This window comes from Erpetoichthys calabaricus, chromosome 3 (genome assembly GCF_900747795.2).
Source record: "Erpetoichthys calabaricus chromosome 3, fErpCal1.3, whole genome shotgun sequence".
In the NCBI taxonomy this organism is placed as follows: domain Eukaryota; kingdom Metazoa; phylum Chordata; class Cladistia; order Polypteriformes; family Polypteridae; genus Erpetoichthys; species Erpetoichthys calabaricus.
Window position 1 is genome coordinate 275,275,459 of NC_041396.2, and position 16,113 is coordinate 275,291,571.

Sequence of the window (16,113 nt, forward strand, 5' to 3'; positions counted from 1 at the left end):
TAACAGGTTTTGAGATACAGTATAATTGGTTACCATTCTTTCAGTGTCCCCCCCACCCCATTTAATGGCCTTGAGGCCCAGAAAAAAGAAACCTTTCCAAAAATGTAAATAGTGGAAAAAAATTAAATAATGTTCATATACAAAAATATGTGCAGAATAATTAAACACTAAGTAATAGTAAAAATCAAAAATTAATTATTCAACTAACATTTCCTACAAAGAATTAGTACAGTATGTGTTTCAGGAATTGGCTATATTTCAAGCAACATTCTATTGAAATTAAAGATTTAATAAAACTATCCCTTACCTTCTTTGATAGAAAGAGCGCTGAACTTTGCACAACTCATAGCAGTATTACTAAAAGAATTCACTTAAAGTAATGCAATACTGAAACGTAATGTCTTTTTATCATGTCGACAATAATATATTAAAATTACAAAGGTTAAGATGTGCATTCTTTGATCTTGTTTCATTGTCTAGAAGCATATCACCATCTTTTGATTTTCTGTATTCTGTAATTTAAATGGATTACATTACCGACGTTCCTTCACCATCTCTGTATGTCTTACATTTTCTTTATTTGCCAACATGTGTGCCTTGGCCCTGCATGCTTATTTAGCTGGGAGTTTAACATCATCACTCCAGTTCATACAGTAAGTACATCAACAGTATCTTCTTATATAATATGCTGCCGTGGCTGTTCGTTTGTCTGTCCAGGATTTTAAATCACCTGTAGCTTGCAAACCATTTGACCTATTGACGTGAAATTTGGTACACATAAACTATGTGGCATATACTATCCGGTTTCGGGGTGATAATTGACCTCCAAGGTTATTCCTCTTTTTATTTTATTGTAGAATCAACTCTCGGCAGCGGCCAGCAGGGCAGCGCAGGCGTATGGGCACCGTTCTCATCTCTACCCACTTCGCCGTCAGTTTCCCAACCTCTTCATATCTTTTATTGAGGCAGATTGAAGACTTAAGTGCCAGCTCAAGTGAAAAATTAAAGAAAATGTACTAAGTAATTGCAACACAAACACTGACTTAATCAGTTTAACGTGAAAAGATGCCAAGGAAAGAAGAGAAGAAGCGGGCTGCTAGGGTGGAGAAAAGAAGAGCTGCTCAGGAAGCAGCAAGCACATCAACCTCTGAGCAAACGAATGGTAAACGTACAGAGAAAGAGGAGGAAAACTAGGAATGCTCAAGTCAAGTGTATTCACTGCACGTTATTGTGCAGTCCGCCGTTACTGTTCCTATATATTTCACAATTATATATTACTAGCAAAATACCCGCGCTTTGCAGCGGCGAAGTACTGCTATAAAATTTTTATTAAGAAGAAAAGTAAACCGTTTTAAACTGAGGGAAAATATACCAATAATTGTTTGTTAAGGATCTCTTTGTATACCACGTTGTCAGTTCGGCCCTCCAGTTGTAATATGACCAAGCTGTGCGCTGAGCTTACTCTTAAGCATGCAACGTATAGTTGGCCATGTGAAGAGCAATCTTGTCTCAAATCAATGCCAACCTTTTGTACGGTCTGTCCCTGAGACTTATTAATTGTCATTGCGAAGCAGAGCCTTACTGGAAATTGGAGGCGTCTGAATTGAAATGGGGTTTATCAATAACTTCGCATCCAGCTTTTGAGAGTTTAAACATTCATAAACATCAAAGTGTCCACTACTCAAATCGTCACCTGTGAATCTAAGATGTTTAAGAGGCATTGGCGGTTGTCCAAAGGTGTAAAATATTTGGCCATTTCGGTACACTTGAAAGTGACAACCGAACAATTCAGCGGCAGCCATCAAATCACATGCAGAACCATAGGTGAAGGGCTTAAGCATTTCACTCTTATAGTGATCCTGTGTAGTATAATTATCTCCTGTACCATCGTCAGTCCACACCTTGAACCTGTCCCAGTCATTCAAAACATAAGAAGACACAATGTTCTTCTGGATATCAAGAGTGAGCCTGATATGGCTGTGCAATATGTAACACAGAGAATGGAAAAGGCAGTCGCCATCCCCAGGCATGGAAACCACTCAGTAAGTGACAGTTCTCTGATCAATGGTGATCACCTCGATAGACATGTTAATGGGGGTACGGTTGGAACGATAAAGGAAATGGGTACCTGAACGATGTAAACTAAGTCTAAAATACCTACACAATAACTATAATCATTATAAACAAACAATAAAACAGTGGAGAAGTCGTGGATTAAATAAAAAGGCTGCAGTTATCAGCAGGGAGACGTGAATACCGTGGCGAAGCAAGGAAGGGAATGAAGAGACCGGAGCGACAGACGGCCTTATATAGGCAGGCAGCCAACTACATGGGAGGCGTGGGGATGAGGGACCCAACGGCGCCTCACACGGCGACCGAGCTGCAGGCTATGGACGTATATATGTACATAAGAAGGATTCAGTTAGTGTTGGGAACCCGCGTACCAAATTTCTTGAAGATGGGCCCATAAGTAACAAAGACCATTGGAAAGTTCAATATGGAGGCCGACAGTGGCGTCATACCACCGAAATAAGTACGTACATCGGTTTTGGTTAGCGCAGGGAAGCCGCCTACCAAATTTCGTGAAGATGGGGCCATAAATAAGAAAGTTTAACATGGCGGACGTTGTCAACCGTTATGACTGTTACGCGTAGAATTTCGAAATGAAACCTGCTCAGCTTTTGTAGGTAAGCTGTAAGGAATGAGCCTGCCAAATTTCAGCCTTCTACCTACACGGGAAGTTGGAGAATTAGTGATGAGTGAGTCAGTGAGGGCTTTGCCTTTTATTAGTATAGACTAGCTGTACCCCGTGGCTTGGCCCACATAGTAATGAAACAGGACAAACTTTAAAAATCAACAGACATTGGCACTATATCTGATCGTGTTCAGCTCTAACAGGAAAGCATTCCCCGCGTGGGGAAAAAAGAACATGGCCATGATATCTGTGGCAATCAGCAGCTACCCTCTAAAACACATGGAGCTCTGATCTCTCTCTCAAAAACGTCAAACATTACTCCTTAACAATCTGGAGATGATCATTTCTGTTGAACAAACAGGTATCGTTAGCTAAGCAGAGGCAAGGTGCACTCCAACAAGTGGTGAGACGTAGACTAACTCGAACTCGAACTAACTCGCCCCCCTGCTCTCAGCCCACTGCCACTCTCTTGGATTTGCATAAATACAAATCGGTACCGCAAGCGAACTATGATACTTAGCGCAATGAGAGAAGTCGCAAAATCAACCGGAAAGCTCAAGCAAACTATAGAAAACAACCAGATCTAAATCTGTTAAGTAATTCTCTCGTGAAAAGCGGACAGACATACAAACAGAATGTGCTTGGACCACGAAATTTTTAAAACCGTTTCTTAGCAAGCACCTATGGGCCAGGGGTAACCTACATTCCAAATTTCAAGTTCCAAGTCCTCATGGTTCTGGAGATTTTGTGATGGGTGAGTCAGTGGTATTTTGCTTTTATATAAAAATTATTATGGTTGTGCATTAAACAAGTAAAACAAAACTGCTTGTATACACACCTTGTGATAAAAGTCAAAATGTCATCCTCCGCTTTTCAATGGATTTTTAGGGCTTTCCTCAACACATTCTGACTGTTTGTGGAGTGATACCTGTGTGAGGAGATTCAGCACGGCTTTGTGTGTTGTGATGTGAATTTGTGGACATCATAATTTAAAAAAAATAAATCGCTGAGTCTTTCAGTTCTCCAGAGGTTAATACATTTTTATTTGTACTCTTTGCTGTTATGGTGGGATAGGTTTTCTAGCCCTCCTACTATGAATCAGATCAAGCGACTTTAAGAATCTTATTTACTGTAAACTGTTTGCTCTGTAAAGTGCCATGGGGAGATGCCATATGAATTAAAGAATGAGTGATGGACTGCATAAATTTAAACTACCTTAATAACAGAGGTCCAAAATGAAAGATAACAGACAATCAACCAATGAAGCCATCTGTTTGCACCCCTACAGGCCCACCACCAACCACTGCCCCATCTCTACAGCTGTAACAGCCTCCTTCCAGGAGGGGCTGTTACCAACATGTTGTGCATTGCGTACATTTAATTGTTAGTTTCCTTTTAAGTTATGGAGATGTCCACTAACCCTACAGTCCTAGAAATGTACATCCATAAAGAAAAATGGAAACAGCAGGCATGCACATGAATGTTCTTTTATTTATTGTCTGCTGCCAAAAATGAGACTTAGAAATACCTAAAAAATGTGAACATTTGTGCTATTATATTTGTAGCATCTGTACATAAGGTTTTCCGACACTTTTCTCTTAAGATGTGTACATCTCTTTGATCATAACATAATATAAATAGTAAAAGGTAACAATTTTGTATTTGTGATTGAACGGACATTAACCAAAAACAGGTTCAGCAGCTTAACTTATGAGCAGGCAGCTCTTTAGATTTAAAGCAAATCCACAGCGGGTAACATAAAACAGTGATGGACCACGTGCTACGCGCTGCTTGGCAGCTGTGTCATATGCAGTAGAACGCCTTGCCTCCTGGTCAGCCACCAGAAGTGTTGCTTCATTACCACGAGGCTCAGAGTGCTTTGTCAGCAGGAATGCCTGGGAGTGGTGCAAGTAATGTACATGAAAAGCATTAGATTTCTTTAACTAAGAAATAAAATTCAGATGCGTGTTTTGCAAACCATGATATGATCTCAGCAGCTAATAATACTGTACTTTCTTAGGAGCACTGACGTGCAGCTTCATAAGTCATGGTGTCACTAGACCTTCCATCTATGTCCTAACAGCAGACATGTGCTTACTCACCATTCACTACCCTCCAGCTGTAGAAGTCACCTCAAATGGCAACATCTTCTACACTTCTTATAAAAAAATATTTTGTTTCACTTTTAAAGATAGCTAACATTTTGAAATCGCTGAGATTGCTTTTAACTGCCCAGTTTTACATTGTTGTTCATTGAAGTCAAAATGTTAAAACACAAGGACATAAAGTTTAGAATATGAGACAAATTTAAATTCACGCTTTGCTTTTTTAAATCCTGGGTTACACCAGAATCTGAAGTTTTTGATGTTAAGTCTTTTTTTTAATCGGATGGCCTACTGTCATTTTTAATTAAAATTACTCATTTACAGTAATAGGAAGCTTTGTTTCTGTTCCCAGTTTTTAATCAGACACACATGGCTTCAAGTGATTTACAATTCCTGTCACAGCCTTTAATGCACCAGGTCATTCATTTGTAATTCATTCATTTGTAATTGTCTTGTGTGTGTCAAGCACCACCCCTTAATTGTACCAATGAGTTCACAGAGCTGTTAACGAGCAAAGACAATAACCAATTAGGATACAGCAGGCCTAAATAGGAGCAGCTTGTCTTGCGCTAACTCCACAAGTGTAAGGTATCTAATCAGTGCCGGATTAACCAATAGGCACATGTAGCATATGCTACGGGCCCCGCAATTTCGGGGGCCCCCAAATGGTGGACCCAATATTTAATGAAAAAGTGTCGCATTGAAAAACTGGTCTTTAAAAATATTATCTTTACGTTTTTAAACTGTAAATTTCTTACACAACAAAACTTTAGGGGCCCAACACATAAAATTCACATAAATATTATAAGATTCTTATTATAATCGAGAGTAAAATAATTATTTAGTCCGGTTTGAACTGTTCAGAATCTAAACTTCAGATGATGCAGACCAAAAGGGCCCCCAAATTTGAAATGTGCTACGAGCCCCCAAAGCTCTTAATCCGGCCCTGTATCTAATGATAAAGACAGTAGTGGCACAGTGGTAAACACTATGGCCACACGATTAAAGTGGCCAGGCTTGGATCCGTCGCTCAGCCGCTGTGTACATGCATTGTGCAGGTTCTCTTCACCATCCAAACACTGAACTGTCCCTAATATGGACCTTCAGATGCTGGGAGAGATTCTGGCCCCCCTTAACCCTTCAATGGAGACTGCAGGTTTAAATAAAATGGGGGAACTGATGTCTGGATAAATGAAAAGGGTAAAGTTCTGGAAAAATTGGTGCCAATTGAATGGTGATCAGAAGTTCTGCCTTACAACTCCAAAGACCTGCAATCACTTCCTGACTCAGATTCTGTTTGTCTAAAATTTGTAGAAAACCCACCCAGAGACGGGGTAAGCATACAACAAGTCTGTGTTTGAAAAATTGGGATTATACAATTGTTTTTGGGGAGACAAAAAACATATTCATCACATATGTGTGGTGCTCAGGATGTGATGTTGTATGTATTGCCTATCTATTTCCCTTGGACAATTGGTCATAATCCATGAGTTAATTAATGGACAGATACTGTTGGTTTCCCTTTATGTTTTGCCAATTTCTACTTTATTCTCAGTGTGTTTTAACAAATCTGCATTTTATGTGTACTAGTTTTGCATTTAGTAATTAGTGTAATCTATACTGTATTAAACCGAGAACTGTTCATAGCGCACTGTGCTTGCACTATACAAAAATAAGTTGTAATTGGAAGGTGTACTGCTAATGTTGTACTACCGTCACTTGTCTCAGTGACTCAAGTAAGAACAAATGTCATTGTACTGTGTGTTCTTCTTTATAGATCCAGCATCCCAAAGTTGAATCCTGTGCCTGGATGCTGTCTGTGTGAAGTTTGAGTGTTCTCATCATGTACGATTGGGTTTCCCTCTGAGTACTTTGACTTTAGTCCCACATCCCTAAAAACAGGAGTGTGAGGTTAATGGATGATTACAAATTGGCATCTGTGCATGTGTGTGCAAGAGTGGGCACCACAATGGAGCTGTCCAGAGCTGTTTGGTGCCTTCCATACAGAATTACCAGGATTGGCTTAAGCCCCAACATAAGCCTGAACTGGATGAGGCAGGTTGGAGGATGATGGGCACACTGTGTACCTGACAATAAATCTGCACTTCAACTGATCTATTCCAGGGTGTACAACACACACATTTTTCTTATAATTTTTGAGAGGTGATGCACACAGTTTGGCATTTATGAGTTACAAGACTATGAACAGAAATGTCCATTCATTTTTTAACCAACTATCTCATCATCTTATCTCAGCATTATGCACAAGTCAGGACCGAGTCCTGGATATAGCTGCACTCCATCACCCGGTACACTCAGGCATCCTCTCACTCACTGACTAGGGGGTAGCTTAGAGTAGTCTACATAACCTGCATATCTTTGGAGTAACCTAAAGTACTTGAAGAAAAGCCCACATTGACATGGGGAGAATGTACAAACTTCACACAGCCACCCCACTAGGCCAAAAATTGAACTGGGTCAAGCACACAATCCATGAAATGAAATTGAAGTGGGATTTTTCATCAGATAATAAAACAGATTAACAGAAAACCAGCAGCTATGAGGATCAAGAAAAAACTGGGACTAATTATCATCAACCGTGGACTTCATCCATCCTCGGCACACTTTCATCAGGGTCTGGGCTGCAGGAAGCTGGAGCCCCAATAGAGATCCATCACGGGATGCACCCAAATACCACATGTCCCAACTGGAAGCTTATGCATCACCAGTCAGTAAAATCTGGGATGTCAAGCAATCATCAAATAAAAGGAACCCCACCCTAAAAGAAGTGGGTCGACAACAATCCAAGATGTAACCCCATGCCACCCTCTGTAGAACACAATTTTGTTTTAAGAATTTCATCATTCTAAAAATAACAAGCAGGAATAAATTAAATGACTCTGAATCACAAGTTGATGGACGCCAAAGCCTACAGTGGCAACATACATCATAAAACAGGAACCAAGTCTGAATAAGATTGATGCCAATCCACTGCAAGGCACAGACACACTGGAGCAGTTTAAGGATGTCAATGCAGGTACATCTTTGGAATGGAGGATGTCACCAGAGCACATGGAGAAAATTAGCGAGAACACAGGAGGAATATACAAACTCAGCCAGTGGGTGACTGGGCTCAGAACTGAACATCAAAACAATTTTGAAGAGAATAAGCCGTTTCGTCCAACAAACATCATCAATCCTATTTACCCAACTTCTACAAAATAACGTCAGATTGAGTTTTGAAGGTCCCCAAAGTATTACTGTCTATTTGATAACTTAATGCAGGTGTCTGTGGTTCCCTGCCTGAAGAAATACATTTTTCCAAAATTTTCCCTTAACAGACTTCCATCTGTGTCCCCATCTTCTTGTCAAACAATTTATTTTAAAATAACAGTAGGGATCCACTAAACTAATTCCCTTCATAATTTTCAACACTTCAGTCATGCCACCTCAAATTTCTGTTTGCTTTAACTGAAAGGGCTCATCTCCAATGTTCACTCACATCTAAGACCTCACGTTGTTCTCCTCTGGTCTTTCTCTAGAGTTGCTAACTGGAGAGCATAACAGTTCCAATATGGAGGTCAAAACTGCACACTGTACTCCAGAAGAGGCCTCACTTTAGGAGAATGCCCTTTATATATAGTTCAATAAATGTATTCTCTGAGAGATGCAGTGAAAATATGCGACTATTGGCAATTTTAGATTGAAGTTGTTCCAAACCCAGTTACCATAAACATCAAAGATGCATTCATTAAGAATATAATCATCTCTCATTTTATATTACAACAGATTTGTCTTAACCAGTTAATTAAAGTTCTGCTGTACTTTAGCGTAATATGGCTTCAGGTAATGGAGGCATGGAAACAGAGGAAGGGAAGCCAATTTGTGCTGTAAATTCACTAAAACAATAATTTGTCTTTTAACATCAGTGCTAGAGCCTGTGACGTGGTACATGTTGGTTGGTAATGCAAGTTCACTGCCCTTTGTACATGTAACACTATCCCTATTACTACTACAAACCTCCCTTGATCTTTAATCTAAACATCATGCTATATAATCTAACATTCTGTTTGCCTTCTTAATGTTTTCTTTACCCAGTAGGAAGAAAGTAAAGAGTCCAATATGACTCCTGAGTCGTTCTCATGAGATGTATTTTTAAATTTCTAACCTCCCACTGTGTAATTCGAAAATAGGATTTTTACTTCCTGTGTGTAACACCTTGCATTTACTATTTCATTTTATCTGACACAAATTTGATGATAGGGCTGATTATAAATTATCTGCCTTTCAATCAAGTTTGGTAATGTCCGCAAAATTAATCTGTATAATATATTTAGATCACGGGTGGGCAAAGTCAGTCCTGGAGGGCCGTAGTGGTTGCAGGTTTCTGTTCCAACCCAGTTGCTTAATTAAAAAACAATCCTTGTCAATTATTTAATTTCATGGCTTGCTAGTGATTTAACTCTGCTATGTCAAGTCATTCTAATATCGTAGATTTTTTTTCCTTTATAAGGATATCATCCAAATGATTTGAAGTCTAAAAGAGACGAGTTATTCTCAGTGCTTCACTTTTTTCTCTTCACTTTCCTTCCAAGTATTTAATTAAACCCAATAGTGCATGAGAAATACACACAGGTGTAAATGGTAACAAGCAAAATGGAGAAATGCTGCTCTCTTTTGTCATTTACATCTTATTGCTAATAAGGAGCAATTAAAAACCAAGACTACAGCTGTTTAAGACTAAAATAAGCAATAAGGGTTCAAAATCTTAACGAGCGAGACAAAGTGAAGCAGGACTGAATCTGCCCACCCCTGATTTAGATCAATGGCTCCCAAACTCGGTCCTGGGGACCCACTGTGGCTGCAAGTTTTTGTTCCAACCAACTTCCGTTTTTTCATTGGACTCTTAGCCTAATTAAGTGAGTCATTATTTTCTAGTTTCTCTGTTTTGGAGTCAATGTAGAAATTACAAACTAAGGTTGGTAGATTTTTATAAAAATGTAATAAGCAGTTATATGTGGAATATGTATTTTTTAAGTCGTTAACAGTATTTTCAACCTAAGTTTAATTCTACTTTTCCAGGTATTCTGGTTATTTAATTGATTATTTACTGATTAGTGAGGTGGACACTGAAGTCATTGCTGCTTTCATCATCCTGGGTGTCTGCTCTGCTGGTTGTTAATTGTCAGTATTAGGGTTAAATGAAGGGAGCAAACTACACAGGAAAAGGGGAAAATAATAGATAAACAACAAAAGAGAGTTATAGCTTCAGAAAAAACAGAAATATTTCTAAAGGTCTTAAAAATGTGAAAACCATACTGTTGTGTTTTTTTCTGAATGCAGAATAAGAGAAGAGTAAAAAAGACCAGCTAAATAAAAGAGATCAGTTGTTGTCGATTATTATCACCGATTGTGAATCTGATTGGAACAAAAACCTGCAACCACAGGGGGTCCCCAGGACCAAGTCTGGGAACCACTCATTAAGATCAGCCCTGAACTCTGAGGGACAGCACCCTAAACCTTTGTTTCTAGTGCTTGAGCCAACGTTGCCCCCATCTATACACTACACCCTGAACTTACACTTCTAAGGCCAGGTTTATACTTCACGCAACGCGACGCATGCTTCAGCGGACGCTCCTGCTACGCAAGTGTTTTACTGTTTATACTTGCGCGCATACTTTACGTACATCTGGAAGATTCCACCAGGTGGCAGTGCGAGATATTATCATGGTGAGAACAGGTTCGGCTTCGCTGTGTTGTCAGTTGCCTGGAACAGCCATTAAATTCCGGTGACACTTTACCGCAATATCTCTGAAAAGGATGTTTAATGATTAAATCAATCAATCCAGGGACGTGTCCATTCCAGCAAGCATTGGGCACGAGGCAGAAACAATCCTTACGGGGCATCAGCTCATCGCAAGGTGAATACAAGCACTCACATACGCTGACGTCATTTTAGTGTCACCAAATCTGCATATCTTTGGAAGGAAACTGGAGCACAATGTTGGAAACCCAGCAGGAGAACATGTAAACTCCAGGCAGGGAACACCAGCGACGTGACTCCCTGCGAAGCAGCACTGCTACCGCTCCACCACCATGTTGCCCCCATGTTTGTAATTATTAACAGTATTCATTATTTAAACAAAATTAACGATTTATCTGAAAAATGTAACATACTTTAATGCATTTCATTATGAAAGTGATATCAAGAATAAATCTAAGGATTCTAAATGTGCAGAGAGTTGGAATATCATACATTTAATGTGTTCTGTGTGGTGATCTGTTGCTGTTTGCCGCTGCTGTCAGGTCAGGAGGAAGTCCCATACAAAAAAGACGGCACAAAAGATGATATATGAGACTTTTAAAATGTATCATGTCATTATGATCGGGAATATGTGACTCTTGAATATAAAAGCGCCACGAATACATCTGTATGTCGGCATTTTGCTTCACTACATTGAACCATTCATCAAACATCTAAGCGCGCACATCGATCCTGGAGGATCCGCATAGCGTCTTTCTGTCACATGAAGATTGTAAACAGAGACTCTGAAGTCACATTCCGAGTTTTATCACACTGCGCCCCCCAACTTTTTCCTGGTACTGCAACTCACGCACACGTTGTGTTAATTTCTGAGGACCTACTCAGAGGACGCGTCAAATTAACGCTGGACAAGTTTGGCAGCCATGATGCATACGCGTTCTGAGCGTGAAGTATAAACGAGCCCTTATAGTTTGATACCAAACCTCTCATGTGGTATCTTCTCAAAAAGTTTCTCAAAATCAAGACACATACATAATGTCATATGCACATCTTAGATCATATCCCTTTGTTGCTTCCTCACTGAATTCCAACATGTCGATGAAACATGACCTTGCGATCCAAATCCCTGCAGACTGCTCACCAATACACCTGCTCTTGACAAGTCTTGTTCAATCTTCTCCTCGATAATGTCTTCTATTAATTTACCCATGAACACCCAGATCAGTAGAGCAGCGGACCAGCAGGATCAATCAATTACAGGGCAATTCAGTTAGGTGTGATGGAGTCAGTTTTTCTGTTTATTTTTTCTGCACTTTTGACTCCCTCACATGTCACTGTTTCACACATTTTATTGCCATGTTTCATTTTTAAAGCAAACTATTTGAAAACCTCCTTTTCTCTGTCCCACTCAGTACATTTGTATTTAATAAAGAATCTTTTACAGAAACCCCTGTCACAGTCTATTTTATAGAGCCAACAAGTGTGCATCCATCCAACTTCTGAACCTAATTGATCCTGATCACAGTTGCGGGATACCACAAAACCAACCCGCTTACTCATATTAGGCTAATTCATCCAACAAAATGTCTCTGACAGGAAACTGATGTCCAGATGTATGACTATGCAAATGTCAAACAGAATACACACTAGCCAAGAATCGAGCCCAGATTCAACAGGAGTACATTCACACACTTCAAGATGCCAAAGAGGCTCTTCGGAGTGGTGCCATAGGGGAACCATTTTTGGTTCCCAAAAGAACAATCCACATGAAGGTTACAGAAAGAGCCCTTTATTTATTTAAAGCTGTAACAAGTTCCATAAATGACCATGAAGAGTAAATAGGTTTGTGAAATGCAACAAGTTCATGATTTTAAAATAACACAGGCGTATGATTAGGTTGATTGAAACACATTAAAGATTTCTGTTTTGGGCTTTCCGTTTTACAAACCACAAAAGAAAAAAAAAATGTTATGCAAAGAACCCTCCGCAAAATTAAGTGGTTGTTTGTGCATGCACTCTTAAAAATATCAATTCTAAAATGGCACTCTACTGTGGTTAATCGTAATACCATTTCTTGACAAATTTACTGAGCTCACTTTTCCAACACTGGGTGCTTAAGTATCATCCAGGCAGCATCAGGCTTCAGACAGGACTCGGCCCTGAACTGGACACCAGTCCATCTTGGGGTCCACTCTCTCACACCCACACTGAATATTTTTTTTATCTTCTCATATCACCCTTTCAACTGTAGGGAGAAGCCCACAGAAAAGTAAGGGAGGTAAGCACCTGCATTTCAATCTCCTATAGCCACAACAGCTAAGGAAATGCTCTTTTATTCAACTGCTTGTTTATGCACTCAACAGGAAAACAACAAACTGACTATGAATACCCGAGAGACAGCAACTTATGACCCGGATACTGGCTGGGCAGAACAAATCCTCCTAGTGTAATGAATAGTGGCCCTTCCATGACATATTGACAACACAAGAAAGCATCTAACATTGTCAAAGCTACTTAACTCAATTCAGAGTCACTGGGGAGGCAAGAATATCCTGATAGTACTGGAGTCCACCTCATGACCCACTCACACAGACTGTACAGTTAATTAGCAACCACAGAGTAACTTCATTTGTATATCTTTAGGAACAGTATGCTACCCAGAGACAGGGAGAACATGCAGACTCTACACACAAGGATACAAACACAGAACACGGAATCCATGAGGCATCTGCTTTACCCACAGCACCACCAGTGAGATAAGCAACATGTGATTGTTTCTTTCTTTTGGTGGTGAAAGCTCTTCTTAAGTGGGACATACACAGGCTCTTACCAAATATTCATGGAAGAGTGAGACAAATCACTTTCTCAGTAACCAAAGTCTGCACAGACTTTTTGCTGAGGATATGACAGATTGGATTTTGGTCATCAGATACTTGCACAGTTCAGTCAAACACACTCTTAAAAATAAAAGTGCCGGAGTGATTCTTCAGGGAGATGTCATTGGGGAACCATTTTCAGCTCCCAAAAGACCCCTTCACATGAACATTCCAGAAAGAACCTTTATTTATTTAGGTGCATAATATATAGTAAATAACCAAGATTTGTGAAATACTAATGGGTTATAATTTTAAAAGGACTCTTGCTGTATACAGTAACAAAGGCTATGTCCAGGTTTACTTAATCTGTTACTGTCCTGCTAGGTAACCTAACAAAAATGAAAGATTTCATTTTTTTTCTGCATATTCATATCTTTTTCAAAGCACAAAGAACCAATGCAAAGAATTCTTCCCAGAATGAAATTGTGTTTCGTTAAGCAAAGGTTCAACAAGGAACCACACAACGCAGTGAAGAACCATAAAGTACCATTAAAGAACCAGCATTTTTAAGAGTGTACTCTTACAAGTAAAAGGGGCCAAAGTGGTTCTTCAGAGTGATGCCACTTTTTGATTCCCAAATAAATCATTCACATGAGGTCCCAGCAAGACCCTTTATTTATTTAGATCAGTATCTGGTTCCATAATTAACCATGAATAGATGGTAACAAATTTATGAAATACTAAGAGTTCTTGCTGTATACAATGGCTGAGTTCTGATTTTCTTGATTTGTTAGTATCCTGCTAGCTGACGGCTAATCATTAAAGTTTTTGTTTTTGTATATATTACGAAAATTTTCCAAAGCCTAAAGAACCAACTTCATATACAAACAACTACTCCAAGAATGAAATTGTTCTTTGTCAATCAGTCATTATATGCGGAACTGAACCATCTAAATAATTGTCATTAAAGAACGAGGACTTTTAATAGTGTATACGTGCGAGTTTACTTTTGAATCGGATTATATAACGGGCGCTTTTCTCCAAACGGACTTACTAATAACAAGTGCATGCAAATAAGTTCCATGGTAAACAAACAAGTGGCAGCTAGGAAAATTAATAAACCGGAAACCGAGTATTAGGCAGGTTACTGTACAAATATGAACTGCTGCCATTTCAGATTAAATAGTACTTGAAATAAAGCCCTTGTTCTAAATATTTGCGATATATGCAGGTCTCACAAAAAGGGAAAGCAGATCGCGCCTCCTTTTGCAGCATATTTTTTTATTCTTTAGTTTCAGGGCAATGAAAAATGAAGAAGCGCTTCTGTGCCTTGTGTATCAAGCTCCGAACGCCCAGTGTATTCGAATCACGCAAATGCTGCACAAGTGATCACCGACGCGCATTCATTTGGTGACAAGGCCAGCGCAGTGTGTGCGTACAAGTGTGCCGCGCGACAGACTGGCCGACCGGCGTCCCGTCTGGATAGGCGTCTGCGACACGGCATTACAGAAAAATAAATGTTGTCCACAGATGACGCACGGCACCAACTGGCTGGAGTCCGATGCTGACGCATGGCACGGACCGACTATTGTCCCTTCCTACCCTTTTCTCGTCGCGATCGTGTTAGGCTCCGACATCCCATACATCCTCAAATGAAACAGTGAATTCAGAAAATTAATGAATGATGCAGTGTAACACTTTAGTATGTTTCATGAACACAAAAAAGCCAGGCGTGCTGGCAGATGCTGGCTTTAATGCCTTCCACAGCTTTCTGTGCCCTACCTCGGACAGGCGGTCCTGCAGAGTCTGGAACGACTGGGACAGAGTGCGAGTCTGTCCCAGTGAACAGGCGGCCACGAAGAGGCTCAGCAATGCCACCGAAATTGCTAGCACAGCGAAGACAACCCAGATCCCGGCTCGCCGGGGTTTCGTCTGCCGAAGGAGCAGTCGCATTTTCCTCCAGGCGCCGTAATCATTTCAGCCTGCGCTCCAGGAGTCCTCCTCCCATGATCTTCCTATTGCAGACGGAGGTGCAGCTGCAGAAAACGAAAAATCGTAACAATCTAGCGTCCCAGAGAAAATTAAGCAATTTTTTTTTTTTGTTTTGTCCTGTAAAGAAAAGCAACTTCAAACCCGCTCTGCCTTTCCACCTTTCATTCTTTTGGCTTTGCAGAGCGAGTTGGCCATAAACAAAAACAATCTGCCAATTATTACGTGTTAGTCATCCTTTATCACGAGCCCCCCTTTTTTCCTTTAACCCTAATCAGCGATCTCGAAATCTTCACTTCCTTTCAGATTTTTCACCGCCCCTTTTCCGCGCTCGCTCTTACAGTACGAAAAGTCCGGTGGCGCTGTTTGAGTGAACCCGGCCGGACGGACGCCGCGGGATAGGAAACTGCAGCCCAAGTCCCGCATGCGTAGGTGCTAAATCAAAAGTGTAAAGCTAAGAGCACGCGTACAGTTCATCAGTTTCCGAAAAAAAAAAATCACAAACTTAACTTTAAACGGCAATGCAGCCAGCGGCTTCGTGTTAATGTTGAGCCTGGTTGTTTAATTATGGGGTGGCGAGGCCGTTCAGAGTTTTAGTCTAACCGAACGCTCGGCTAGAAGTGAATTCTTACGGTCCATTAAGCCCTTCGGATAGGCTCCAGCCCCTCCTCGACCCTGCGCAGGATAAATCGGCTTTGGAAAATCTCGTAGTTCTATATCTGATTTTTAAGGTTACACTTTTAT

The 16,113-nt window shown here is 40.2% G+C and overlaps 1 protein-coding gene across 1 annotated transcript in view; it reads right to left on the minus strand.

Moving 5' to 3' along the window:
- Positions 1-15,745, minus strand: part of tnfsf12 (TNF superfamily member 12) — an 81,326-nt gene extending 65,581 nt beyond the window's left edge. Inside the window, exon 1 of the mRNA XM_028798348.2 lies at positions 15,163-15,745. Within this exon, the coding sequence (XP_028654181.1) occupies positions 15,163-15,333 (171 nt within the window). The 5' untranslated portion in view covers positions 15,334-15,745. The remainder of the gene's footprint in view (positions 1-15,162) is intronic.
- Positions 15,746-16,113: the final 368 nt, after the last annotated feature.